Source organism: Pristis pectinata, chromosome 19 (assembly GCF_009764475.1).
Source record: "Pristis pectinata isolate sPriPec2 chromosome 19, sPriPec2.1.pri, whole genome shotgun sequence".
Classification (NCBI taxonomy): Eukaryota; Metazoa; Chordata; class Chondrichthyes; order Rhinopristiformes; family Pristidae; genus Pristis; species Pristis pectinata.
The window spans coordinates 41,627,904-41,654,468 of NC_067423.1; the positions used below are offsets into that span (position 1 = coordinate 41,627,904).

The window sequence follows — 26,565 nt, forward strand, 5'->3', positions numbered from 1 at the left end:
TGCCAAGAAAGGTGAGCGAGGCACTGAAACAATTCGAATTAGGAACTGTGGGCAAAGTAACCAGGTAGTAGTAATACAAACTGGGATTTTGGAAGCAAAAGGCGCAGTAGAGGGAAAACTACAATTGGAGAGCAGCAGCATCTTGCAGTAATTAATCTTCAAATTTGGACAACAATGATAATCCACTAAAGATGGCTTACAATAGCAGAATGTGAACATTTAGATAAATCAGAACTAATCACTGAGTTTACTGCCACACACCCACTTGTGTACATGCATACAAATGTTTGTGCTCTTGGGGATTGGCAGGGAGACAATGGCATTATTCTGTGTTCTCTGCTATTCTCCACTGTACTATAAGTATAGCTAACACACATTCATTAAAAAAAAATGTTTTAGTGATCTTGGGAAGTTTACATAGTATGCAGAAACTTATATCAGGACCTGAAATACTTTTTATGGGACCCTCTACAAGATAATATACTGCAACACCATCAATATTTTCCTTACCTCTCTTTTGCAGTTCTGAGAAACAGTAATCACAAACTCTGGCTGGTCGGTTTTTAAGGTAGTCCAGATTAAATTTATTTGATGAACAAGCTTGACAAACAATCTAGAAGATAAAATCGGGTTACACAGGATTCTCAAGAACAATTTCAGTTGGCTGAATTAAACTGAATGATAAAATTACTACCTGGCTAACATGGAAGACTATATTCTGCATCCTGTTATTACTTTTCCTTTAGAGGTGAGAGTGATTGCCCTTGACATCATAGTATTATTTGACCACGTGTGATCTTAAGGAGACCTAGTAAAATTGAAACCACTGGCAATCTGAAGGAAATCTCTCTACTGGTTGGTGTCAAACCAAGCAAAAAGTTAGTGGTTGGAGGGCAATTATCTCAGCTCCACGATACCACTGCAGGACAATCATCAAATGCTTCTTTTTTGGGCTTTCCTCATCATAACGTCTGAAGTAGGAATGCTGGCCAATGATTGCACAGTATTTAATACTATTCACAATTCTTCAGACAGTGTGGCAATCTGGATAACATTTGGGCTTGTTTTGATAAATCCATTGTTCTTGTGCCAAAGTGCCCTTCAGTTTCATCTCCAACAAGAAGAGAGCCTAACCACCCCTTTTAGATTTGCAGAAAACTGCTTTTATGTGGATTTGTTGAGCCGCATGAATCACTTTTTTTGAGCTTAGACTCCAGCTTAATGTGAAGTGCAAGCTTTACCATAAACTGAGACCTGGGACTCAATACCTCCCTTTGCAAATGGATCCTTGACTTCCTGACCAACAGACCACAATCAGTAAGGATAGGCAGCAACACCTCCACCACAATTATTCTCAACACTGGTGTCCCACAAGGCTGCGTTCTCAGCCCCCTACTCTACTCCCTATACAATCATGACTGCATGGCCAGATTCTGCTCTAACTCTATCTACAAGTTTGCACATAATGATAAGTCAGAGTATAGGAAGGAGGTAGAGAACCTAGTGACATGGTGTCATGAAAACAACCTTTCCCTCAATGTCAGCAAAACAAAAGAGCTGGTTATTGACTTCAGGAAGTGGGGTGGGGGGTGGTGCACATGCTCCTGTCTACATCAACAGTGCTGAGGTCGAGAGGGGTGAGAGCTTCAAGTTCCTAGGAGTGAACATCACCAAAAGCCTGTCCTGGTCCAACCACGATGACACCACGGACAAGAAAGCTCACCAGTGCCTCTACTTCCTCAGGAGGCTAAAGAAATTTGGCATGTCCCTTTTGACCCTCACCAATTTTTATCGATACACCATAGAAAGCATCCTATCTGGATGCATTACAGCTTGGTATGGCAACTACTCTGCCTGAGACCACAGGAAACTGCAGAGAGTTTTTGACACAGCTCAGCACATCATGGAAACCAGCCTCCCCTCCATGGACTCTGTCTACACTTCTCACTGCCTTGGGAAAGCAGCCAGCATAATCAAAGACCCTACTCACCCCGGACATTCTCTCTCCTCCCCTCCCCCATTGGGCAGAAGATACAAAAGCCTGAAAGCACGTACCACCAGGTTCAAGGACAGCTTCTATCCCACTGTTATAAGACTACTGAATGGTCCCCTCAATAAGATGGACTCTTGACCTCACAATTTACCTCATTATGACCTTGCACCTTATTGTCTACTGCACTTCCTCTGTAACTGTAACATTTTATTCTGCATTCTGTTATTGTTTTACCTTGTACTACCTCAATTGCTCTGTGTAATGAATTGATTGTATGAATGGTATGCAAGACAAGTTTTTCACTGTACCTCAGTACATGTGACAATAAGAAACCAATTTACCAATTCAGAAGCTCATAAGTAAAAGCTCGCTTTAACAAACAGACTCCGTCCAAAAATTCATCAGTCAGGACAGAATTTAAAGCTATCAGAATGGCCTCTAAGGCAGTATTATCCCAATAAGCGTCAGCATCTTTAGAAAACAAGTAAACAAAGACATGTTAGAGCAAAAACTACACCAATTCACAAACCTTTCCACATGCTCTACAATGATGCCGCCTCCAAGTAAGTGTAAAGTCACATGTGCAGACCATACACATGGTAGCACGAGGATCAGGAATCCATATAGGTGCCTTAGTGCCCAAAGGTGTATTAACCTCTGGTTTATCTGGCTCTTCCTAGAAGAAAAAGTCGTTCACAATGGCATAAAAGTTATAATACAATAACTAGATAAGATTTCTTTATTAGTCACATGTACATCAAAACACACAGTGAAATGCATCTTTTGCATAGAATGTTCTGGGGGCAGCCCACAAGTGTCGCCACGCGTCCGGCACAAACGTAGCATGCCCACAACTTCCTAACCCGTACGTCTTTTTTGGAATGTGGGAGGAAACCAGAGCACCCGGAGGAAACCCACGCAGACATGGGCAGAATGTACAAACTCCTTACGGACAGTGGCTGGAATTGAACCCAGGCCATTGGCGCCTTAATAGCGTTACGCTAACTGCTACGCTAACTACAGAGCACAAATCGGATGAAATAATACATATTTACTTTTGGTCCAATTAAAACAACTTGTGTATTAAGAATATGGTCCCAAATGGAAACAAGGGAAATGAGAGGACAATGGAATTGAAGGTGTACTTGCAAGATTCGAGTTATTGGTTCAACAATCAGAAGTCTGAGAGCAGCTTTCTAGATTTCATTTTATACTACTCAGCTCCATTAGCTTGACCAGAAATTTGATCCAGGATGGATTGGATGTCAGGATTGTTGCAATTAAAGTAGGGACAAGGAAGGAAGGAAACAAAGGATCAAGTCTAAGTTCTCAGAGAGCCAATTCTTTGGCAGTTCAAACTCATTGTTCTTCCAGGTTAAAATTAAATTACTAGTCATAACTTCCATATGAATAGTATCAAACCAAAGATACCAAAGTAATTTCCTATATTTGATCTACTGACAGCGAAAACATTAAAGTACAAATTGGCGGAGTATTTGGGCACAAATTCTAACAATAAAGAATAAAAACAGAAAATGCTACTTTTATTTCATTTTTTAATCTGCAGGGTTTTTGTTTGATATTCTGATTCCAATTTTCCTCTGTCCAATTCCCATGTGACTTTTTGGAGGATTTAGAAGTTAGGATGCTTACATCATTATGAAGGAACTCTAATTCTCTTTCTTCTCCAAATTGCTCAATAAAGAGCAGGACTATATTTTTAATTGAAGACTGAGGTATACTACCATCTAGATCTCACCGTCTGTTGTACAAATCAGTTTACCATACCATTTCCTTAACCTGTCCCACAATTACATCAAATTTAACAGCACAGAAACAATTCAAATGTTGGCTTTTACGGTGCACATGAGTCTCCCACACTATTAACTTTATCTTGGCTTGTTAATCCATCCTTCATTCCTTTCTCTCCCATGTAATTATCTAGCTTTCTCCATGGTGACTGCCTGAAACATTCCATGTGATGGTCCCAATTCTCACCTCTCTGAGTAAAATTTCTCTTGAAATCTTGTTGCATTGATTGGTGACTGTTATATTTATATCTTTTCATTTCAGACAAGACCACAATTAGATGAACTTTCTTAATGGCTTACCAAATGAACCAGTTTTTGTTAAGAAGAGAAAAAGGCACAAGTTACATCTTCTGAACTTATACTGAAGCATTGCTGGGATGGAGCAACCCACTAAGTATGTAAGATTCTTAAGGGGCTAAACTGGTAAATGTTCAGAGGATGTTTCCTCTCAACGGAGAGTCCAGAACCAACGTGCATGGTCTCAGAATAATGAGACGCCACATAAAAATGAGATGAGAAAGAATTTCTTCTCTCTGAGGCTTACAAGTCCTTGGCACAGGGAGCTGTGGGAGCAGAGTCCTTGGGTATATTCAAGGCTGAGATAGATTTCTAATCAGTAAGGGAATTCAAATGATATGAAGAAAGGGCAGGAATGGCTGATCCTCTCATGAATGGGGGAACAGGCTCAAGGGGATGAATGGCCGACTCCTTATGAGGCTTTGTGGGTGATTTGTACTGCTTTCAAGAAACTAAATTTGCAACACCACCTTTGGAAGATATGCCAAGAATACAGGCCTGCTGTATTAAAAGTAAATGATTGAGAGGAGATACATGAGAGACAGCTGGCTTACCAATAACAATTGGTGTGTGTGTGTGTGTGTGTGTGTGTGTGTGTGTGTGTGTGTGTGTGTGTGTGTGTGTGTGTGTGTGTGTGTGCACGCGCGCGCGTAGAGAGCAGTGGACTCAGCCCAATACATCACCGGTGTGTGTGTGTGTGTGTGTGTGTGTGTGTGTGTGTGTGTGTGTGTGCGCGCGCGCGTAGAGAGCAGTGGACTCAGCCCAATACATCACCGGTGCATCCCTCCCCACCATCCGTAGTATCTACATGAGGCAGGAGGTACAGAAGCCTGAAGTCCCACACCACCAGGTTCAAGAATAGCTACTTTTCTTCAACCATTCAGTTCTTGAGCCAAGCTGCACAACCCTATTCACTACCTCAGTATAGCAACACTATGACCGGTTTGCATTACAATGGACTTTTTTTTGTTCTAATTATGTTCTTTCTTGTATAGGTTTTGCTTAATTTATGTATAATTTAAGTTTTTCTTATGAGCATTGTGTATCTGATGCCATGTGCCCGTGATGCTGCTGCAAGCAAGTTTTTCATTGCACCTGTGCGTACATGTACTTGCGCATATGACAATAAACTCCACTTTGACTTTATTTGCTCAGAGACAATTATGATAGTACAAATATAAGCATTTTGGTTTTATTTAATCTCAATATCTTTTAATCCCAATATCTTTTATCTGACAGGACACATACTATTTATTATTTTCATGTACAGTGCCAGAAACAATTAAATGCCTTCTCTTATTGTTCTCCCATCAGGAAAAAATGATAGTGAATGTTTTACCCAGGTGTCCTTGAAACAAGCTGGGAACCATACTTTTGTAGCAGTGCACATACAGAACAGTACAGCACAAGACCAAGCCCTTTTGCCCACAATGTCTGTGTCAACCATGATGCCAATCTAAACTAACCCCATCTGCCGACACATGGTCCATATCCCTCTGTTCTCTGCTTGTCCACGTGTCTGTCACATGCTTCTGAGCCAGAACATTGTGAGGATCTATGAAATCAATTCAAATTTCTCGCAATACTTTGCAGATTTAGGAATAGAAGAAACAAGAACTGGAGTTGGCCTTCTGGCTCCTTGAGCCTGCTCTGCCTTTCATTAAGATCATGGCTGATTTTCTACCTCAGTGCCATTTTTCAACACTATCGTCATACTCCTCGATTCCCATAATATCCAAAATTCTATCTTCATTTTGAATGAACTTAATGACTGTGCCCTCTCAGCCCTCCGGGGTAAAGAATTACTAAGGTTCATAACCTTCTGGGTCAACAAGTTTCTCTTCATACCAGTCCTAATCAGCCTATCCATTATTCTCACACAGTGTCCCCTGGTGCCAGACTCCTTAGCCAGGGGAACATCCTCAGCATCCACCTGTTCAGCCTTGTAAGAATTTTGTACATTTCGATGAGATCACCTCTCATTCTTCTGAACTCTAAACAACATAGTCCCAGTCTATTCAAGCTCTCTTTTTATGGTAAAACTGCCATCCCTTGAACCAGTCTAATGGATCTTTGCCTCATGGCCTCCGTAGCATGTATCTCCTTTCTTAGGTATGCAGACCAAAACTGCACGCAGTACTCCAGGTATGGTCTCACCAAGGCCCTATACAATTGCAGCAAGACATCCTCATTCCTGCATTCAAATCCTCTCATAATAACAGGCTAATCACTGCTTACTGCATTTGCATGGTGGCTTCCAGTGGCTTGTGTACAAGAACACCGAGGTACCTTTGCACATCAGCATTTCCCAATCTCTCACCATTTACGAAACACCAAAGTGGCTGTCCTCACATTTTTCCACATTACAATAAAATTCTGATAATCTGGGAGATTACACAGTGGTATAATAAAATTTTCCAATGAACCCAACAAGTTTAAAGTGTGTGTGGAAACCAGGGCTCTGGTGCATTTCAGGGGAATGCGGGAAACGTCACCTGTGAGTTTGATGCTGAACCATTAGGATTTCCGAACAGTTGAATAGCAGATTATAAGAGTTTTATTGTATATTCCATCTGTCAAATTCTTGCCCTCTCACACAGTTCATCTATATCCCCATGAAGCCTCCTTACATCCTTCCCCGTGATCACAGTCACAGCTAGTTTTGTATTAGCAAACCTGGAAAAATAATTAACCCATTTGTATGACTGCATTGGCCACTTTCTTACTGGTGTACTGTACCAGCCTGTACTGCACCAGCCTGTACTGCTTGCTTTTGCCTCTGGTCGTGGGATTACTCTTGGATCTGTGTAAATGGGTGGTTGATGGTTGGTGCGGACACCAAGGGGGCTGAAAAGCCAGTTTCTGTGCTGCATCTCTCTATGACTGTCCGTCTCACTAATAATCAGAAATGTAAATAGTTCAAAGCTTTTAGCAGAATTAAGCTGTTAAAACAGCATCAGAGTATTCAGGAGCTGGAGCCTTGGGATAAACTGCCCGAGGCCTTGTTGCTGCTCAAGTATGGAGGGTGAGCTGGAATGGGCTTCTGCATCCAGATCATGTTTGTGCGGGCAGGTGGATACTGGGGTTGGTGAGTTCATGCAACACGCCACATCCACTATGATCCAGCTCATTACAAATCAGTGTTATCTGAACATACACGTTTTATTCATTTATCTGCCTTATTTACATAAATAATAAATAATTGATGCCCCAGCAAAGATCAAGAGGGAAACACCAACAGTTACATCTTGATCATCAGGGAACATTCCCTTTATCTCTGTTTCACAAATAATTTCCTATCCATATAACATGCTACAATTCAATGTAGTTGTATTTTTACTAATGATCTCTGATATTGAACCTTCTCAAGTGCATATATACTTATAAAGTGAACATATTCTTGGCTTCAGCAGGGTGCTATGAGCCATCACCTTTCAAATAAAGTGTTAAATTGAAGATACAGGAGACTGCTGATGCTGGAATCTGGAGTAAAAAACAAACTGCTGGAGAAACTCAGTGGGTCAGGCAGCATTTTCGGAGAGAAGTGGACAGTCGACGCTTTGGGTTGAGACCCTTCATCTGGACTTTGGTTGGGACCAAGGCCTGGAAACGGATCTGGAAGCCATGCGGGACAGGATGGCGGTGAAAACAAGTACCGAGGAAGGACACTTGGCTGTGGTAGCAAGTCTGAGTGGTCAAACAGTCAGAGAGCAGTAGAAATCACAGGGGGGGGAACAGTGAGAGACAGTCTCAGAACTCCTGTTGAAGAGGAGGAAAACCCCTTCAAAGTAGGCATACCTTGAAGAGACTTCACAGTGGAGTAGTAAAATCCAGTCCAGAAGAAGGGTCTCGACCCGAAACGTCAACTGTCCATTTCCTTCCATAGATGCTGTCTGACACACTGAGTTCCTCCAGCAGTTTGTTTTTGCTTGTGTTGAGTTAAAGCCCTGATTGGTCTCTTAGGTGGATACTAAAGATATCGAAGGGCAGGAGAGTTCTCCTGGAGTAACAGCCAATTCTAAGCTAACGTCACCTTAACATTTTACCTAGTATTTATCCCAATGCCAATGTCTGGGAGTGCACAAATTGACTAACACATTTCCCGACAATACAACAATCTGGCACCTTTATGTGCCAGAACTGATAAGAAGAAACAAAATCAGCATTATCCAGCCTTTTTTTTATGAATCACTTTTGGTTAAAATTAAACTTGATTCACCTTATGTACTTGTATAGATTTCAGATGAGGAAAGTGCTTGCATGTAATTTCTCCAGCTGGACAACTTTCCAATCACATGATTCTAATGTAAATGAAGGGGCCCAAATGATTGAGGGACCAGCAAACAATAAGTTAAATTTAGTTTTTAAAATCCCTAATTCAATCGTTAAGGAAAAGCCCTCTAAAGCATTTCAATTATTCATTTGTTAAAGTACCTTGGAGTTATTGGAAAAAACGCACTTGCACTTTAATATAGTTTTAGATTTTTCTGTTGAAATGGCCTACTTCTCTCAACATTTGATGTTACGTATGTCCAGAATCAGTGGGCAATGTTTGGTGCTCCAGAGCTTCAGGGGAACCATCTTAACTCCTGTATCATCTTACGCTATGATCTTATTATTTTCAGAGTTAAAAAGTGAAAAGAAATTCACTTTTAAAAATTTGAAAAATGCTTCTGCCTTAATTTCCAGACTCAGCAAATTTGGACATTTGTCCAAATGAAGATCACAGTAAACGCTACTCTCTGGCCAAGTCATCTCACTATATTAGATATTAGACTAGGATGGTTTGGAGCATGGTTCAATTTAGCTCTTCACTTCTGACCAGTTAGTCATCACTTTGTATTGTTCATGACAGTACTATTTCATTAGTCAGAGAAGTTTATGCTCCCAATGCACCTGCCATAAAGCTTTCCACAGGTATGAGGTTTGGAAATCATCTGAGGGCCCTGCTTAAGAAATTGGCTATCTGAATACTTTACCTTGTGGCCAAGCAATTACGTTACCTCAACAGATAGTTTCTATTAACTGAATGGAAACCATATGCATGTAACAAGCCTCAGGGAATGAGGAATCAATTTGGGATTTTCACTATTCACCTTGGTCATTTGTGATGACAATCAATATCAACTGTAACTGACATTTTTATAGAAAATTATACTAACAGACAGTTTAAATCACAGAAAGAGTATGTTGCAGTGAAACCAAATCCAGTCCAAATCACAGCTTTGAACCAGTTCAGATTGAACAGGCAAGACGTCCTTTGAATCTACTCAATTCCCATCAGTTATGCTGTTTTAGAATTTTGTCTCATCAATAGTGTTGTATTTTACCATCATTTTGCTGTAGATATTACATAATCATAACTAATATATTAAATATGTCAAACTTTTGCAACCACAAAATCCTTTGAAACACTAAAATTATTATTAAATTCTCAGAACATTTCAACATATACAAACATAGGATAAATACAAGATAGGGTGTTAAGTTGAAAATGCCAGACTAATGGCACAATTCAATGAGGGTATCTGAGTGCTCATTACTGACTTAATTCAATAAAGTTCAGTTGAAAACAAGTGACATTTCTGAATAAATCTCACTTGTTCACAAACAATTAATCTTTTCATTTTTATCGACAACTACTGTGCCAAAATTTAAAAAAGATATTCTCTATAGTTTGACAAAAATAAACCAGAGACGAAGTATCCCATTTTTGTTATTTTAGCTGTTTACAGACTTTAAGTGAGTCACGGCTTGGTACGGCAACTGCTCTGCCCAAGACCCCCAAAAATCGCAGAGTTCCGAACACAGTCCAGTCCATCACAAAAACCAGCCTCCCCTCCATGGACTCTATCTACACTTCCTGCTGCGTCAGGAAATCAGCCAAAATAATCAAAGACCCCTCTCACCTCAGTCATTCTCTCGTATCCCCCCTTCCATTAGGCAGTAGATACAAAAGCTTGAAAACATGTACCATCAGGTTCAAGCACAGCTTCTACCCCACCGTTATAAGACTCTTGAACAGACCTCTTGTACAATAAAGATGAACTCTTCATCTCTCAAATAGCCCTTGTATTTTATCCATCTACCAGCACTGCACTTTCTCTGTAACTGTAATACTATATTCTGCATTGTTATTGTTTTTCCTTCTGTACTACCTTAATGTACATATGTTTAGAATGATCTATCTGGATGGCATGCAAAACAAAGCTTTTCACTGTGGTTTGGTACATGTGACAATAATAAACCAATTACCTTTTTTTTAAAAACACCTTCTTACCTCAAGGCTTTTACTTGCAGTGAATGTTATCCTTTTTTTTGTATATTCCTCAATGGCCTTCGAAATGGCTTTTAACCATTCATCCCTTTCTGCTGCTGAACTGAATTTTGAAAGAGCCAAAGTCAGGAACTAGAACAGTCAAATTACATCACATCAAATGAAATTCTAAGTAATATCGACTTAAGTCAATGAGAATTAACCCAAGATAATGAAAATTGGCCAGTTAGCACTTTATTTTTTCCTGTTCACCCAGAAGGGCTCAACGTAAAGGCAGCTCAGTGTCACACAATTGCAACATATGATACTGTTTCAGGGACACAGAGGTTCTCTCTAAAAGTTATATCACTGCAATGAGTTAATAGTAAAGGAAACCTGTTCTGACTACTTACTACTCCTTAAGCAGTCCTTTGGGATTGTGGATGACTTGGTTCTGTGGGTTCTGAGATGATTGAGGAGGCCAGTGTCGGAACCACAAATTCTTCCACAGATGGGACAGGAGAGGCCTGAGAGGGCTGGGTGGGGTTGGGTTTGTGAGGTGGTGCACTCCTTCTGCTGTTTATGTTGGGCTTCTATGTGCTCTCAATGCCTGCCCTTGAGGCTCTCAATGCCAATCTGAATGCTCCTCCTCCATTTTGAGAGGTTAAGGGCCAAGGATTCCCAAGAGTCAATGGCAAAGTATTTCTTCAAGGAGGCTTTGTGCTTATCCTTGAATCTTTTCCTCAGATCACCTGGTAATCTCTTCCCACATCTGTTTTGGAAGTCTGGTGAACAATGTGGTTTGCATTAGAGCTGACAGAGTGTAACTGGGTCCTTGATGCTGGGGACGTTGGCCTGGGAGAGGGCACTGACTTGGTTCACTAACCCTTCTGAGTTTGGAGGATTTTGCACAGATAGTGTTCGTGGTTATGGAGGTGCCTGCTGTAGATGGCCTGGGTCGCAGAAGTGTTGAGGAGGGCAGAGATCACTGCTGCCTGCAAGACCATGTTTTGTGCCAAATTTGAGGTCTTCCAACCCCTTTTATAGCATTTCGAACTGACCACATATTGGTAGAACATTTTCATCAAACAACCGCCTCCAGACTTTACTTCTCCTTCAATTGCTGTTGCACTTTTTTCACTTCTGACATGCTACTATCACCAATAATGAAGGGAATTGTATCCTAGCTTCCTGTTGTAAGATATCAGAGCACTCCAGACATCCTGATGCAAACAACTACAAAGTCAATTGTAAATGACTGTATATATTAAAAAATCAACTCCAGGAAGGATACAGGAAAGAAATCAGCTTTACCGACATTAGTCCTGTTGAGGCCAATCTTTGCCAGTATTTCAACACTGATCCAAAGACTTAACATTTGAATGAACTTACTGTGCAGTTAGTTGTTATTATGATGTACATGGATTAGGTCGTACATAATGTTAGCTATGGAAATCTGAACACAAAATACCAACAGGCAAATTCATCCAACTTTCCTTCAACTATTCTCTAACGAGTCATCCTCTAAATTGAGTTTCCCGAGCTGACAACGGAGGTTGTTGTATACCACAGCAACTTCAAAAGGGACAGATCATATGCACATACTCAGCCTGGTTTTAAAAAATAGAGCAGATGACAGATATCCTTATGTGCAGAACCAGAATGGCCTCGAGCTTCATTTCTTCTCCTTAGGCAGTCCCTCAGTTACAGTTTTCTTTTGAAAAGGTAACCAAGCGATTGATGAGGGTGGGGCGGTGGATCTTGTCTATATGAACTTTTGCATGGAAGGCTAGTCTGGAAGGTTAGACTGCATAGGATCTAGGGAGATCTAGCTAAGTGGATACATAATTGGCTTGATGATACAAAGCAGAGAGTGAAGGTCGAAGGTTGTTTTTTTGGACTGGAGGCCTGTGACTAGTGGTGTGCCACAGGGATTGGTGCTGGGCCCACTGTTGTTCATCATTTATATAAATGATTTGGGTGAGAATGTACAAGGCATGGTTAGTAAGTTTTCAAATGACATTAAAATAGGTGGTATCGTAGACAGTGAAGAAGGTTATCAAAAATTACAAAGTGATCTTGATCCGCTGGGTAAGTGGGCCAAGGAATGGCAAATGATGTTCAATTCAGACAAGTGTGAGGTGTTGCATTTTGGGAAGTCAAATCACGGTAGGACTTTCACAGTGAACGGTAGGACCCTGGAGAGTGTTGTAGAACAGAGGGACCTAGGAGTACAAGTACATGGTTCCCTGAAAGTGGCGTCACAGGCGGACAGGGTGGTGAAGAAGGCATTTGGCCTTCATCAGTCAGGGCACTGAGTAAAGGAATTGGGACGTTATGTTGCAGTTGTACAAGACATTGGTGAGGCCACACCTGGAATACTGTGTACAGTTTTGGTCACCCTATTATAGGAAAAATGTCATTAAGCTAGAAAGAGTGCAAAGAAGATTTATGAGAATGTTGCCAGGATTTAAGGGCCTGTTATAGGGAGTGCTTGGACAGGCTAGGACTTCATTCCTTGGAGTATAGGAGACTGAGTGGTTAGTTCGTGGAGGTGTATAAAATCATAAGGGGCATAGATGGGGTGAATGCACACAGTCTTTTTCCAGGGAAAGGGAATCAAAAACTAGGGGGCATAGGTTTAAGGTGAGAGGGGAAAGATTTAAAAGGGACCTAATGGGTAACTTCTTCATACAGAAGGTGGTGTGTATATGGAACAAGCTCCCAGAGGAAGTAGTTGAGCAGATACACAATCAACATTTAAAAGATACTTGGACAGGTACACAGATAGGAAAGGTTTATGGGGTAAACATGGGTAAATGGGACTAGCTTAGATGGGTATTTTGGTCTGCATGGATGAGTTGGGTTGAAGGGCCTGTTTCTGTGTTGCATTACTCTATAACTCATGATCGAGGATGACATTACCATTCCAGTTTTATGGGTTCAAAAGTGGTTGATGAGGCCAGTGTGTGAAATGTAGACTCTTCCACAGAAGGGGCAGGTAGCAGTTGACAGGATGGAGATGTTAGTCTGAGGTGGTGTATTCATTCCACTACTATGCAGGGCCCTTTGAAGTGTGTCTGCAAAGTTCTCAATATCATCCCTAATGCGTCTTCTCCACTTTGAGAAGTCAAGAGCCAAAGATTCCCAAAAGTCAGTGGAGATGTTGCATTTGTTTAAGGTGGCTTTCAGCATATCCTTGAATCTTTTCCTCAGTCCATCTAGTAATCTTTTCCCACTAAAATGCCTGGAATAAACTGTGTGCTTCAGGATTCTGGTGTGGGGCATGCAAATGGTGTTTTAGTGGTTAGTTTGGAGCATTATTCATGAAGCCACACACCTGCCCTCTCTACAGAGTGAAAAGGACAAAATCATAAGTAGCATTATGTAGGTTTCACTTTTCAATATGGAATAATAATTGATTTTTCATCAGTATCCTCATTATCCAGGTTATGCCTGAATTTTTCTTTAAATCCAAAATTCTAAAACAGGAGTTCAGCAACAGTCAGCTCCTGCCAATAAGAGAAAGTTGGTTCACTTAACAAAATCATCAAACTGGCAAAGTATTTGTGTCCCCAGTAGACCATCACCCTACCCACCAATCAAAGCAAGACATAAAAGTGTGCAAAGCAGTATTGGCTTGTGTGCATTAATCAGATCACTATACTGAAACTTGTGCTATGAAGAGTGCAACAAGTTTGCTGGAGCTGACCCCTCCATAACGGAACGTGTACCATGGTTGCTGCTGAGGAGTGCTTTTGTTTGGTTGACTTAGTTAATTGTAATGCCAACAAGTGCGAGGAAAAACAATGTACTGATGGATCAGTTGTTGCACTGTTGGATAATCTTGGTGGCAGGATCAATGAAGATATCATTGTCAGTTGTGGTTCAGTTAATAGTACTTTTGCCTGGAGCACAAATTTTTGTGTTTAAAAGCCTCTCTGGAAACTTCAGCACAAAATCTGGACTGATGTTTCAGTATACTGTTGAGGGAGTGCCGTATTTTTGGAAGTGCCAACTGAACAAATGTTAAACCTTGGCTCTTTCTTAGGTAAATGAGAAAGATCCCATAATACTAATTAAGGAACAGAGGAAAACTTCCATATTGTGGATATTGTTCATTTCTCAACCACAACTAAGATCATCTGGTCATTATTTCCCTTTTGTTTGTTGATCTGTGCCATGTGCTAACTACATAACAGGTTTCCCATATTAAAACTGCAGTGGGTGTAAAATATCTTGGGATAGTCCTGAGGGTGTATAAGGGAGCTACATAAGTGCAACGATATTAACAATTGATATATTTACTTGTAACTTAGCAATATGTCCTAAGGATTGTTTTCAAACTGAGCCACACAAGGGGATGACCCTGAGTCTGGCCAAAAAGACACATTTTCTATTTTTGTTAAAGGAACAGAGGCAGAAAAGTTTGGGGAGAAAATGCAAAACTTAGGGCATTGATGGAGCAAATAAATTTGGGAATGATCAACAGGTCTGAGTGGGAGGAGCTTAGATACCTGATGGTTATAGAACTGCAGGAGATTCCAAAGATAGGGAATGGCAAGGCCATGAAGTGTTTTGAAAGCAAGAATGAGAATTTAAAACATGAGCCTTTGCTTAGTTGCTGTAAATCAGTGAAAGAAAATAGACAGGTAAATGCAGCCTAGTCCATATTAGGACAAGGGCACTATGATTTTAGATGACCTCCTTTACAAAAGATACAACAAATGAACCCAGTCAGGCGTACATTGGAATGGTCATGCCTAGAGGTTAAAAACTGTAAGGAAGAGAGTTTCAGCAATAGAGGACCTGAAACAGGGGAAGAGTCTGGTGAGATTACAGAAGCGGAAATGGGCATTCTTGGGGAGAGCACAGGCAAGTTCTCCAAAGCTCATTTCAGGGTCAAATATGAAGGCAAGTTTGCAGATAGTCTGTTGAGTTTCAAGTGGTTACTGAGTTAGAGGAGGAAGAGATTTGGGAATGGAGTCTGTAATATGGACCAAAGAAAAGGGACATTTTATTTTACACTTGCCAACATTTAGTTGGAGGAAATTCCCACTCATTCAGTATGGATGTCAGATAAACATCAGAGAGAAAACAAGAGGGGCCAACAGACATTGGTTGAGACGAAGGTGAGTGTCTTCTGTGTAGAGGGGAAAAATCCTACGTTTATGGATCACTTTGGAACAATATGTAACTGAGAGATGGGAGGGAATAAGAGGACAAATCCTGGGGAATTGTCAGAGGTAACAGTAAAGAGTGGCAAGAGAAACCAATGCATCTGGCATGGCTAGCTGGGTAAAAATGGAAGTACAGTTTGTTCCCATCCAGCTGTTTGACGACAGAGAGGTGCTGTAGGAGGATGGTGTGTTAGATTTTCCTTTCATTTAAGTGATACTGGTTAAAGACTGAAGGAGGCATATGGAGATAGGTGCAGAATTTTAAAGGCAGCACAGAAATCAGTGATGTAATTTGGAGACTTGATTATCTGCTGATTTTCAATAAATCTCCAGGGTTTCATTCATTATGTTGCATGACCAAGATTCCCACGTTCTTTGGGCCTGTGCTCACAATTACACAAATTAAGTTTCTGGAAAAAAATAGAAAGTCAACATGTGGAGAGCAGGAGATTTGAAGGTTGGAAGAATCACGCCATGTACCTTCTACACCGCTCTGACCAGTCAGATAAAGATCAGGTAATAAGGTGACGAACAAGATATTCCTTGTTAATGAGAAAATAAGAGCTACATAGAACTGAAGACACCTTATAACAAAACCTTGAAACACTTGCAATTATCAATCCACCCTGCAAGTTAGAGCCCATGAAAGTTAACCATAAACTGGTTAAGGCTTTGTTTTTCCATTATCACTTTTGCTTCTAGCTTACTAGCACTGAATTGAAAAAAAAATAGCTGGTCAGAGGAGAAAGAAGATAACAAATAGTTAATAAAAAAACTACACACAGACACAATTGCAGGAAATCAAGATGATTAGATAAGAAATTGATGGATAAGTAGCAGCAGGTATTTGTTAAGAAAATGTTGCTTCAGTGAGGAAAAAAGATCTAAGTGTATTGCCCTAGAGATAAATATTGAACTCCCTACTGTTTTAATTTTCATTGATGTTCTTGATTAGAAGTTTCCAGAGGCCCACAAGTTGGATAAAATAGGCAAATGACTGCAGCAGAGCTAGTAAATCACTGCTCTACCTCTAATAGACCCTCCACATCTGTTTTACTTTATCATCACTGAGTACTGCAGCAATAGTTCCATTTTATTTATCAAGACGCCAAGATCTTTCATCTTCTTTCCACATGCATAATAGTTTCTTCCTAATAGAGAAACATTAAAACTCTCAGTGCAATGTAAGAGATGCTATATCTGTCTGATTCAGATCTGGCCCATGAGAAATTACCTTGCTGACAGAATGAATGATCGTTCCACACTTTCTATGTTCAGTTCATTCTGGTAGGCCTCTTGAGATGGTTTGCTAACCTACATGGTAAATAACATACTTCATAGGTTCAAACTGTTTATTTTAAATGTGAAGAAAAATCAAACATCAGCACTTTTTTCTGTGAAATTACATTTTATGGTTTCCCATGAAATTATTCCCAACTGCCTGTAAAAACAGGACTGGAGAAAGTAAAATCCAGATAATAAACAACCATGTAGGCAGCATTTGTAAAAGCTTTTCAAGGGTTGCATTAAGAGTCAGCTTCAAGTACTATCTGGTGATAACCTCACCTTCATCTGTTCTTAGAAATAACATCTATTAATGTGGAAATAGGGGCAGCACAGCGGCACAGCTAGAATAGCTGCTGCAGCATATGGGGTTCAATCGTGACTTGGGTGCTGTCTGTATGGAGTTTGCATGTTCTCCTAGTGAAACCGCACAAGTTTCCTCCAGGCGCTCCGACTTCCTCCCACGTCCTAAAGATTTGTAGGTTGGTAGTTAATTGGCCACTCTAAGTTTTCCCTGGTGTGTAGTTAAACGGTAGAATCTGTAGGGAGCTGACAGGAATGCAGGGAAAATAAAATGGGACTACTGTAGAATTAATGTAAATGAATGCTTGAGAATCAGTGCGGACTTGGTGGCCAAAGAGCCTGCTTCTGAGCTAAATTACTCCGTGATTCTGAAACTGTGCCACTCGCTGAACTATAGTTAGTTTAGCACAGAATAAATCAAATAATGATTCAGTAACTGGACAATTTACCTTTCAAAGGTAACTTTGAGGGTGAAAGGCTACATCCAGGAGGTGACTCAATACACTCTTAACTTCATATTTTTACCGAATACTTATTTCAACAGTAGAGTAGTACGAGTTATACAGTGTCCACTCTATAATATCTATGCCTTGATACACTCAAACTATCCTTCTTTGCCTTATTGAATGCATTTCTGAAAGGATGACAATAGCCTTCCAAACTAGAGAGAGGTACAAGGACTTGCCAAATGGTATAGTAGTTCAAGAGATATTCTTTGCCTTTCAACTGCCTATTAGATTAGTTTATTTCTCAATGGACTCACAAAGTAGAGCTCAGTAAATACCCGCTTAAGACCACAGATATTGAATTAATAAAACAATCAGTTTGTTCCATCAGGTCTAATTGGCAACAATGAGAAAGCAAATAAGCACACGTAAAAAATAAAACTTCTTGTCAGAGTTTCCTGCATTTACTTGTCTACGCCAACAGCTTAATCTACAAAAGAGGACTGAGGGAGAAAACTACTTACCTTCATACCTGCAAGTGACAGCATGTTGTTGAGCTTATACATCCCCGATTGTACTGGTGTAGTGTATAATAATACGTCATTCAGCTACAAATAAAAACATATGTTACGAGAATTCAAATCCAAGACTCTGGTTAGAAACTGAAATGATTTCTAAAAGCGAACTACTACATATGTTGGAAATTAGGTCAGGCAACATTTGTGGAGACAGAAACCGGGTTAATAATTCTGGTTGATGACCTTTCATCAGGACCTCAGCCGTCAACTGGAAACTCTGTTTCTCACTCCACTGAACCTGCCAGATCTGCTGAGCATTTCCTATTTTTTGTTCAAATGATTTACTCCCCAATGACTTAAAAAGAATTTCCAAATTAAAAAAAAATCAATATATTAGAATAACTGGGTCCTGTGAAACAGTCAACAGTTCTGGCAGCATCTGTGGAGAGAGGAATAAAGTGAACACTTCAGGTTAACAATCTATCATGAGAACTGGAAAATGTTAGATATAAGCAAGCTTTTGAGGAAGATACGAGGTGAGCAGAGAACAAAGGGAATGTTTGTGATAAGGTGGAATTTTACTTTTTTCCAACTTTAATGACGTCACTCATCTCCAATGTTCTCTCACAGATGCTGCACAATCCCACACTGAAAATTTCCAGCATTTATCATTTTGACATGTCAATTTTTTTATTACCCTTAATCATTTAATAGCATTTTACTAGTAATAATGGTATGGTAAGATTAAATACCATTTAAAATATTTTGAACAGATTGAATTATGTTAGATAGTGTGAGTAGTTTACAGAAGTCTTTCAAGCAAATTAATGTCTACTGTACTTCATCTGTACCTATAGCTTAACAAAATTACACATTCTGTATTTCGTGATATATATAAAAAAGCAAATATTGCTTCCTACTGCTTTAGATAAATAGAATTTAAATTTCAAATTACCAAAAAAAACATTCGGGGTTGCATAACCTTTCTGGATAGCTTCATCAGAGTTCCTTCCTTCAAAAAAACCTGGACAAAGGGACAATAATAGGATGATATTATCAGTGACATTATGTAAAGGCAGAATAACAGATTTATTTGGAAACAACTTTCTTAATACATAATTGCAAATCATGCCATATAATATCATTAGGGATTTAGGGGAAAAATTGTCATCCCAAGGTAAAATGCAGGAAGTGGGGCATAAGAAATAGAGCTTTGAAATTACTAATACCTCCACAAAAAAAAGGCAAAGCAGATCTACCTTTCTGAGAAAATTTAAATATTTAAAGAGATTTTTTATTTGTAAATAAGCTGATCATTTTTTTGTATATTACTTTATTTGTCATTGCTCAAATCATTTTATGGTTCATACAAAGCAGATTTAAAATCAATTTGAAAATAAACAGAAATTTTGTTTTGAATAATTTATAAATACTTTTCACTGATTTTTCAAAAAACTATAAATACCCAGCATCTATCATCAGAAAGGTAATAGTTCAAGTGTTGTATTCAACTACATCTGTTGTATTCAACTACATTGTACCATCTGTTTGGCAGATATCTAATATCCAATTAAAGCGATCCAAAATGTATATCTGTCACTAAATTCACTACACTATAAATTTAACGTTTAGGAGTGGTTAAATTAATAAAACTCTGCAAGCTTAGATTCAGAAGCAGACCACAAGGTAAGGAATGTTTTAGGAAGGTAAAAATTCCCAATCCCATTTAAAGGTAGGTGGCACCTTTTCCCAGTCAATCACTATATGAAGAAGTGATAGTGATGAGTGGATACAAGTACCATCTCACAATGCAAAAAGACCAACTAGCATTAGCATATATTTGGGAACCATAAAAGTATGATGTAAATTAAGGTCTCCAACAAAAAGTCATACGGAATATGATCATGCGAGTATTTCTACCACATAAACTACTCCATTCTAAATATGTAGCTACAAAATCATCAGAGCTCAGACAAATATTGCCCTGCATTTCAAACAAAGGCATTGTTCCTGGTGGATTAGTAGTCCCCTCGAATTTGGAAACAAAACTATTACTTTAACATTATAAAGATATAGCTACTGAATTTCTCAATTTCCCAATGTATGATCCCAGTAGCCAAATCATTATGCAAAATCGAAGTCCAGAATTCTAAAAATAGTAATTTGCTATTGTGGCTCTGTATTAAAAATGACAAAATATGCTAAATGGCAGCTCAGTTATTAGTATTTCAGTGAAATAAACATCTCCTTGTAGTACTTGTATCCTACTAAACACATCAATTCTCCTTAATGTGTAAAGAGAAGTGTCATCTGAGAATCAGCAATAGTCACCCTTCCAGGCTGAACGATCTCCTGTTGCCCATTGAGGCTATACTGAATCTGCATCAACTTCTGGAAATTATCCTAGAATTAAGAAAAGTAAACAACTTTTAAGGTTGTAGCAACCAAGCAAAAAAGCAATTCACCGGTACAGGAGGTAGTTAAAGTGGATTACATACCCCTTGTTTCATTATGTCATTGGCATGGTTTGCTACTTCCACAACAATGGCAAGAGCAGCTGATAGGAAGGTAAATAATTTACAGTATTACTATACAAATGATAAGCAATTCAGAAAAATTTTACACATGGTGAAGAAAAATTGAGTACCTTGAGTATCTTTGTAATCAGCACAATCCTTGGACAGGTTCTTTACATAATCTGCAATATATGACAAATATTTTTATTAAGAGCTGAAGTTGGAGTAAATTTTTTAACTGTAGTTAAGGCAGCAAATTTGTTTGCCTGACTGTTGAGTGAGCTTATCCAGTAAATGGTTGAACCACAACAGTAAAGATTCTTGGTTCAATCTCTGATTTGTGCAAAGTTAGATGACTATAATCCAATGGTCCTTATGGAAATGCTTCAAATGGATTTTTGATCAAAGCAGGTTCAATCTCAACCATGACCTACAAGCCTATATACATTTAGTAAAGGCCCATTTCTGAGGGCAGCCAGTAATAAATAATAAAAATAAAAAATAAATAATAAAATAAATAAAACGATTAAAAAAAATATACAATATAAATAAATAAAAGGCAAAATTAATAAATGGTGGCTTTGATGGCAACATCTATCTATATCCACAAAATGTAAAAGAAAAATCAGCAATGTCAGTGCCTGGAATTCTTCGATGTGTACCCCAAAAAGAAACAAGTGCCTTCGACAGAAAAGGGAAAGAAGAAGAACAGTGAAGAGGGAACTTATACGTTAAAGTTATTTTTTTGTATTTCCTTGCATCATAGGAGTAGACCATTCAGCTGATAAAATCTGTGCTGGCTTTCAGGGAAATCCCCATTCCCCACTTATTTCCCTGCAATCCACTCTCTTTCACATGCCCGTCAATTCCCCACTCACTTTCTCTAGAATTTACAGTAGCTAATTAACTTCCCAACCAGTACGTGTTTTAGATGTTGTAGGAAATTGGAGCATCTGGGAGATATCCACATGGTCACATGGAGAACATGTAAGCTCCACACAGACAGTAGTCAATTAATCTATCCATATGCTATTTTGTCTGGCCTTTTCATGATTATGCCAAATCTCATCGAGTTGTGATCATTACTACAAAAGTACCCTCCTCACAGTTTCACCTTTCATCTGGCCAGCTTCACTCCCCATAAAATGAATCCAGAGTTGCACCTACTCTTGTCGTTTAAAGAAGTTTCCATTTTAAAGTTCAATTCTCAATCTAATGTAAAATCCAACAAGGGACCTAAATTGGACCATATTAAACTTCAGACTTTCCTGTAAAAAAGGATTGAATACATTTCTCACCTTGCTGTGCAATGTTGCTGTATTAGGCAATCCTGTGTTAGACAGTTCCTTAGCCACAGATAAACCACCAGTTACATATCCACTTTGTCACCAAGACAACTTCTGTTGTTTGACTACATCTGCCTCGGTTGATCTGCAGTATAATCATCCGTTGGTTTCTTATCTTCTAACTTGAATAGTTCAATAATTATCTTTTTTCTTTTAGGCACTTCTTCAAGTCTACCTCTTTAACCAAGTTCTCAGTTATCAGGCCTAATCTATTCTTATGTAGCTAGGTGCCAAATTTAATTGATGGTTGATCACTCTTGCACCATACTTTGGGTGTTTTAATAGCACTATTTGCTGATGGTTTCTACTTGGCAATGAGTTGGAAATCAAATAGGCGTTTAAAATGAATCGGAAATAAACCCTGGTCACAAACTGAAATTTTGGAGCACTGCAATATTTTAATTCTCCTGTTATATCCAGACAATCCTCTACTCAGGTTGCATAGGTCCCAGCAATGTTTCTTTATTTCACAGTGTTCAGAAATATGGTTGAATATATTTATGGGAGTTAAACATTTTAAAATAGTCACAAGGTGGCAGCATCACTACAGGAAGAGATGGCTTTGAATAATTTAGTATTTAATCCAACTGCAGAATTTCATCATACCACATTTCACTTATACAGCAAAGCTGTAATTCTGATCAGTCAAGTACCTAATTACATCAGAAATTTTCATTCAGCTGTAGCAGAAGGAAGAGGATTGGCCCACAAATATTGCAATAGGAAAATTTAACTTTGTGTTTTGCAGGGTGAAGTTCAGGTGGGATAAACCTTACTAGTTTACATCTATTAAGTGCAACTACATTATAAAGTCTCTTGGAATTAACCTGAAGTCTTATGTACATCAATATGAACTTGGCTGTATTTACATTACACCTTCAGTCTTGATAAAAGTTATGTACAAATGCCAAGACCATTGTGCAAATTAGTTCCTTGGGTTCTAATCGACTCTAATGGACTCAATGAGCAATAGAACTGGTTGTGGGAAAGGGATGGAATACTATTTCAATTTTACAGAATGGAAATTGACTTTGGTAGAATGCAATAGATTTAAAATGTGCCCTAGTTCCTTGCACCTCATACACATAATGTGCTGAACAGGAACTGTATGTGTATTGTATCCACACTCTTCCAGAGCTGGAAAATTAGAGATCCTCCCAGGTAGCATAAACCAGCTGCTGCTTTTGATTTGACACCCAGAGTTGTAATACAAAATACAACAGCATTCCAGATTGCTTCAGTGAACCAATAAGAAAGCAATAAGATGTGGCAGGCAAGAGTGAAATTCTCCCTTCCTTCCAAGGTGAGAGAAAATTATGCAAGTCTGATTGCATCAATCACATTACTGCTAGCTGAAAGCAAAACATAGCAATTCTCTGCGGAATGAAAAGTGCTCAATTCACAATCAAGTGAACAACAATAAAATGCTTACTCCTTACTTTATTCTTTCCTGACCCATTGGTGGAGTTCCAATACAACTTCTCCCACACAAACATACAATGGTCAAATTAGTATGGGAGGGCAGATGATTTTTGGAATTGCTTTTTGAAATGCTCTTTTAAGCACTACAATATTAAACTAATGTATTTATTTTAACATTAAAACCATCAGCAGAAGGCATGAAGAACAAAATCCTGAGAACTTCCAAATTTCTTTTGCAGTAAGGTGAAATCAAAGGTTTGATACACCGTAACGTACACATTCTACAAACTAAACTGAAGTTACGAAGCAATTAAGGAACGATAAGTGAAAAATAAGCTTTGCACTTAACTTTGCTACTTACTGTGTAAATATTGAATACATCTTGTATGGTTCATTTTTTATGATAAAGTAATGTCATAAATTTTGTTGCAAGGCATCAGGTTCTTACAATTCATGCCAATCAGTATTTAAGACGCTGAACTTACCAGTTACTCAAATTTTTAAAGTGCAAATAAGCGCTTTCATATTTATTTTCATATACTGATTTTGTTGCAAGTCTGCAGGGAGGTTATGATATAACTCTATAAGACAAAGGTTAGGCACAACTGGTGTTCTGTGTACCGTTCTGGTCCCCACACTCTAGTGCTGACTGCACTGGAAATGGTGCAGTGGAGATTTACCAGGATATGGCCTGGGATTTCAGTTATGAGAAAACACCGCATAGCCTGGGTTTATTTTCCTTGGAATGTGGAGGCTGAGGAGGGGGGCACTTAATAGAGGTATACACAATTATGAAGGGCGCAGATGGGCTGAATGGAAAGAAATATTTCCCCACAGCAGAGGTATCTAAAACCAGGAGTCATAAATTTCGGCTGGGGTAAAAGGTTTGGAGGGCATCTGAGATAGAACTTCTTCAGCCAGAGGATGGTTGGAGTCTGGAACACACTGCCAGAGGGGGTGATGGAAGCAGAGACTCACAACATTTAAGTAGTATCAAGATGAGCATTTGAACCCCCAACACACACAAGACTATAGACAATGGCTGGTAAATGAGATTAGTATAGATTGGTACCTGGTGGTTGGCCTTGACGTGGGGCTAAAGGGGCTGTTTCTGTGCTATATGACTATGACTATACAAACTTAGAAACATTACTGTCAAGCGACATATTGACATAATGGACCATCAATAAAACTTAACACCCAAGATGCTATTGGAATCTTGAGACGTTTGTACTTGAATAAAATCATGTGCGTTTACTTTAAACTCATAAGATGCAGCAAACTTTAGCACACTGCCGGACACAAGATAAACCTTACTTTTATGATTTAACAAGAACCTGCATTTCAATAGCACCTTTAACATAGCAATTTTAAAAAATCCAAACATGATTGGTAGGAATATTATCAATCAAACAATTAATGCCAAGCCACATATGTAGGTGGAAGGGAAGAAAATCAAAACTTTGGTCAAGGAACCCCTCAAAGGAATAGAGAGGTTGAAAGGTTTAGGATCAGGTGTCTGGAACTTAGCAGCTCAGATCTCACAGGCGATGGTGGAACAATTGAATCAGGATGAGGAAGAGGTTGTATTGGAGTGGGAATATCTTGGTAGGTTATAGGACTGTAAGATATTGCCGAGATAGAAAAGGATATTGGGGGGGGGGCGGGGGGAGAGGGGGGAGAGGGGGGAGAGGGGGGAGAGGGGGGAGAGGGGGGAGAGGGGGGAGAGGGGGGAGAGGGGGGAGAGGGGGGAGAGGGGGGAGAGGGGGGAGAGGGGGGAGAGAGGGGAGAGAGGGGAGAGAGGGGAGAGAGGGGAGAGAGGAAGGGAGGGGGGGAAGAGAGACGGGGTAGAGAGAGAGTGTGTGAGAGAGGGGGGGGAGAGAGGTTGGTTTGAAAACACATGAGAATTTCAAAATCAAGGCTTCATAACTGGGAACTGGAGAAAGACAGCAAACACTGGGTGAATGACACTTGATTTGAGTTTGCTGAGTTTTGGATGATTTCATTCACAGTCACGAGAGCGAGGTAAGCTGGTCAGGAATGCATTGGAATAGTCAAATCCAGAGGTAACAATGACAGGAATGAAAGGGAGAGGGACTGATGCTGAGAAAGAGTTGGAAATAAAAGAGAGAGGGATGAAGTTGGTGGCTAAGGAACTGCCAAATTAGCAAATGTTACCAAGCTCACCATGCTATTCTTGCTTAGCTCATTCCTGTAGGCAAGTGTTGGTAGAACGTCAAGACCTTGCTTGATCCTAAAGTGTAACCTCACTGATCATAGCTGTAAGTATTCACCATCTTATTTTCAACCCAATCAGTTAGATTGCCTGATAAGAAAATCTGAATAGGGATAAAGATCTGATTGAAGTCTACTGAATATTAAAAATCAAATGTTGTCTGTTCTTGTTGAATGCATGAGGATCTACATTGGATCATAAAATATTTTGATACAGACCAATTCAGAATATTTTTTTTACCATATCAAATTTTTAGACAGTTAAGAAGTGGTATCAGGCACTCTTAAATATTCAGGAATCTTCTAAACTATGGAGATTGCAGCATGATAACACTTCAAATAATATGTTCGTGGCAACTGGGACGGTGCCAATGAAACTTGGCTCTTTCCATGATGACGGAAAAAGAAAATGTCAGAAAGACTTAATTTCCTTTCAAATGCTTCCTTGTGCTAATTAGATGCTCCATGAATAGCTAGAGAAATGAAAGAGGATAATACTAAACAAAATATGACATTGAACAATATTATTGTAACAGGATAAACATAAACAACACTTCATACCAAATGGAAAATTGCTTCTCTGTGGTAAGTGGATTCATTGCAATGTGCTTGACATATAGCAGATAAAGTGACACTTGGAAGTTCTGACTATTTCATTAATTCAGAGATCAATTCTATTTTCAAATTTCTATCGTTCGTCATTCTTTCTATACGTTGCAATATGGAAAGCTCTGACTTTAGAAATTAATTTCCAATAATCACCAAGTCTGCACAATAAACAATAAATTTGCTCACTTTCATATGTAACAAATAAAACAGCTGAATATATACTCCAGTCTATCTTGGTGCACAAAATTACTATGGATTAGCAAAATACACAAGAAATGTTCCGTGCAGTCTCATGCCAAGATCAAATTACATTACATCCAGGAAACTGTGTTAAAATAATAGCACAAAA

The 26,565-nt window shown here is 39.1% G+C and overlaps 1 protein-coding gene across 1 annotated transcript in view; it reads right to left on the bottom strand.

Annotated features, from left to right (window-relative positions):
• The window catches only part of fgd6 (FYVE, RhoGEF and PH domain containing 6), a 92,325-nt gene that overhangs the window by 18,685 nt on the left and 47,075 nt on the right, over positions 1 to 26,565 (bottom strand). The window contains exons 9-17 of the mRNA XM_052034190.1: positions 20,736 to 20,786; positions 20,587 to 20,645; positions 20,420 to 20,491; positions 19,044 to 19,112; positions 18,095 to 18,178; positions 16,772 to 16,851; positions 10,382 to 10,481; positions 2,523 to 2,669; positions 511 to 613 (exon numbers count right to left, since the gene is read on the bottom strand). Of these exons, the coding sequence (XP_051890150.1) occupies positions 511 to 613; positions 2,523 to 2,669; positions 10,382 to 10,481; positions 16,772 to 16,851; positions 18,095 to 18,178; positions 19,044 to 19,112; positions 20,420 to 20,491; positions 20,587 to 20,645; positions 20,736 to 20,786 (765 nt within the window). The remainder of the gene's footprint in view (positions 1 to 510; positions 614 to 2,522; positions 2,670 to 10,381; positions 10,482 to 16,771; positions 16,852 to 18,094; positions 18,179 to 19,043; positions 19,113 to 20,419; positions 20,492 to 20,586; positions 20,646 to 20,735; positions 20,787 to 26,565) is intronic.